The sequence below is a fragment of the Chondrus crispus genome, genomic scaffold (genome assembly GCF_000350225.1).
Source record: "Chondrus crispus Stackhouse genomic scaffold, scaffold_575, whole genome shotgun sequence".
Classification (NCBI taxonomy): domain Eukaryota; phylum Rhodophyta; class Florideophyceae; order Gigartinales; family Gigartinaceae; genus Chondrus; species Chondrus crispus.
This window is the reverse complement of record NW_005178596.1, coordinates 1-2833: the sequence shown is the minus strand read 5'-3', so window position 1 is coordinate 2833 and position 2833 is coordinate 1. Positions and strand designations below refer to the sequence as shown.

The following is a 2833-nucleotide window of genomic DNA, read 5'->3' as shown; positions in this document are numbered from 1 at the left end:
AGTATAGAGCGGGCGTTAAGGCGGCGTCCTAAAATGCCCTAAATAGACCTCTCGCGCTTGTTCTCAAATGGGGGCTTAGCGGTCGTTAGAGGAACTTATGAACAACGGTATTCGCGTTATCTTGCGCAGCCTCACTACCAATAATTTCCGGCCAGTGCTCCACTTGGTTGGCCAACTTTCCCGTTAGTCCTTTCTTACTCCCCCACCAAACACCGGATGTAAAATCGTCTCTGTTCAACATCACATCCACGTAGCGCTTGGCACCTACATCAACCGAATGGGCTCTGCCGAGTTTTTGCATGACCCACATGGCAGTTTCCATCGTCAGCCTTTGAAAGAACGGGAGAGATTTTGTCCCAGACGTGCCACGGGCCATACCGGGGTCGATAGTCATGAATCTCTTCTTCGGATGTTTTCGCGCCATGCTCATAGTCCACAAAGCTCCCATCAGTTTTGTGGCTCCATATATGTCTGTGTAAGAAGAGCTTTCGTCAAATTTTGTGCCGTTAGCCACAGAAGTCCATTCTTCAACGGAGCCAGACGTGATAGGCGGCTTTGCAGCACGAACCTCGGGCGCACCTCTCGCGGCAAAACTGGCGACATACATGACCGTTCCACTTTCGGACAGTTTACGATTTTCGAGAATCAAATCGGTAAAGAGGACATGGCCCAACACATTAATCCCGAATATATGCATGACACCGTCTTGAGTGATTTTTGTGGGTTCTGTGCCACCACCACCACCGGCGTTCAGAATGACGCCGTCGACTATAGTGTCCAGGTTTTCGGCCGCTTTATGGCAGGAGTCCAGATCGCCCACATCTACAATCAATATGTCAAAGATTTTTTTACCCGTTAGTGTTTCAAGGTTCTGAAGGGCTTCTTCAGCGCGCGTTTGATTCCGGCAGGCCAGGATAATTTTCGAGACCCTATCACTAAGAGCAAACTGTCTTGCCGCTTCGAAACCAAGTCCAGAATTAGCGCCGGTGATGAGAATATTAGCGAGTGTCATTCATAGGCATATACATTGTTATGGCAAATGTCTGCAATGAAGATGTTTCTACAAAATCCAAGCGTCCTAAAACCGCCTGTGAGTTCAATTAGTCGTGTGCCATTATCAGTATTTAATACCTATTCTGACCCGCTACCCTTCAATTACCCAACTCTTTTCTTCGTAAAATTCGGGGCAGTTAAGTTATAATCCATACGTGGATAAAGCCCAAAACATATCTTCAAACGCCCCAATAGAAACCCCGTCGCGTGCTGACATTAAGCGCGGCATGACTATCGCGGCGCAGCTTGTTCAGCGGTACGGGCCAAAATATTGGCCAGTTTTAGACCGCCTGAAACAAGAATATGACGCGCTGGATGACCGTGAGGCGCTGCTTGCTTCGCTCCTATCGGATGCAGACAAAGCTGCATAAACCGATAAACTTAGACCTTGAACGGATAGCTTTGCAATAGCGCGTCACTCACGGGGTGGGCTATTTTCAAGAGTTCATCACGGCGATAGACGAGTGACCCTCCATCGCCATATTCAGGGCGCGGGTTACGGTGACCCATCAATGTGCAGCGCAAACCAAAGTCCAATCCTGCCTCAAGCATTCTGTTCTCAAAGCTGTGCCTAAAGCTATAGATGCGGTGCTGGTTTGTTGGGAATAATTCTCTCGCTTTGAACGCTTTTGTAAGTGACGCGCTCAATAAATAACTTCTGTCCTGATAGTGAGGAAAGCCGTTCGGGGCTTGCCGCATAGCTTCTAGCGCGACTCCGACAAGCGGAATATCGCGGACGGATGCACCCGATTTTAGCTCTCGGTCTTTCGTTGGTCGGATGCGCATATGCGGCACCTCGGCGTCTAATAGTATGTTCTCTGGCCTAATATTGGCTAACTCGCTCGGCCGGCATCCTGTCTCAATCAAAGCCATACAAAGCAATGCGCCTTGTCGATTAAGACCATCTAATACGTCTGGCGCGAGGATGCGTGACCTTACCCAATCGTCCTTAAAGGGCATAACCTTCGTTAGAATTTTGTCTTTGAACCGCATATTGCGGAACGGGTTTTCGCGTTCCTCTTCGCCTATGTGCTCAAAATAGCGGCGGTATAACTTGCGCAAACTGCCCAAGTCTTTGTTACCGCTGCTCCCGCTCATAGGCTTGCTGCCGTCTTGCGGATGGATGCGCTCATGCCAAAATTTACGCACGGCATGGGCGTGTTCGCGGGTAATATCCCGCATATCTATATCGCCGTTTATGTTGACGAAGTTCGCCACGGCGCGGCGTTTGATTTTGGAAAAGTTCTTCACTTGCTCCGGTGATTTCCCCGCCAGTTCGTCTGCGACGATCTCGGAGAGGTAAAGTTCCATCGCTTGCGTAATGGTCGTTGTCGGCGTCTTGGCAATGCCGAGTAGGGCGTCTGCGTCCCGTTCTTCTTTTGCCTGCGGGGCGTCTTTTAGCGGCTCTAAAGTCTGCAAACGGTGCAGCAAATCCGTGACCGTATCGCGCGAGATTAGGCTCTCCATCGGCTCATAGTTAAACCCTAGTGAGCGGGCGTAGTGGCTCACGTCGCGATAGGTAACTTCTCGCGGGGTTGCTTTGAAACGGCTCGGTGCGGCCTCGCTCCATCGCAGTTCATCTTCATAAGCGAATATGTCTCGCCGTTGCCGTGCGACCTTGCGGCTATCTGTTTCGAGTGAGCGATATATCAAAGTTCGGTCGTCAATATGGCTGACGGCCTTGGGCACGCGCCGCACATAATGCCATATGTCACCGCGCAAACGTAAGTATTGGTCGGGGCGTCTAATCGCTTTCATCCTGCCATCTCCTGGGTATGCC

The 2833-nt window shown here is 50.5% G+C and overlaps 1 protein-coding gene across 1 annotated transcript; it reads right to left on the bottom strand.

Moving 5' to 3' along the window:
* Positions 1-1434: 1434 nt before the first annotated feature.
* Positions 1435-2811, bottom strand: CHC_T00000684001 (hypothetical protein). Its single transcript, XM_005710655.1, has one exon. It carries the CDS (start codon positions 2809-2811, stop codon positions 1435-1437), a length of 1377 nt encoding a protein of 458 aa, XP_005710712.1.
* Positions 2812-2833: the final 22 nt, after the last annotated feature.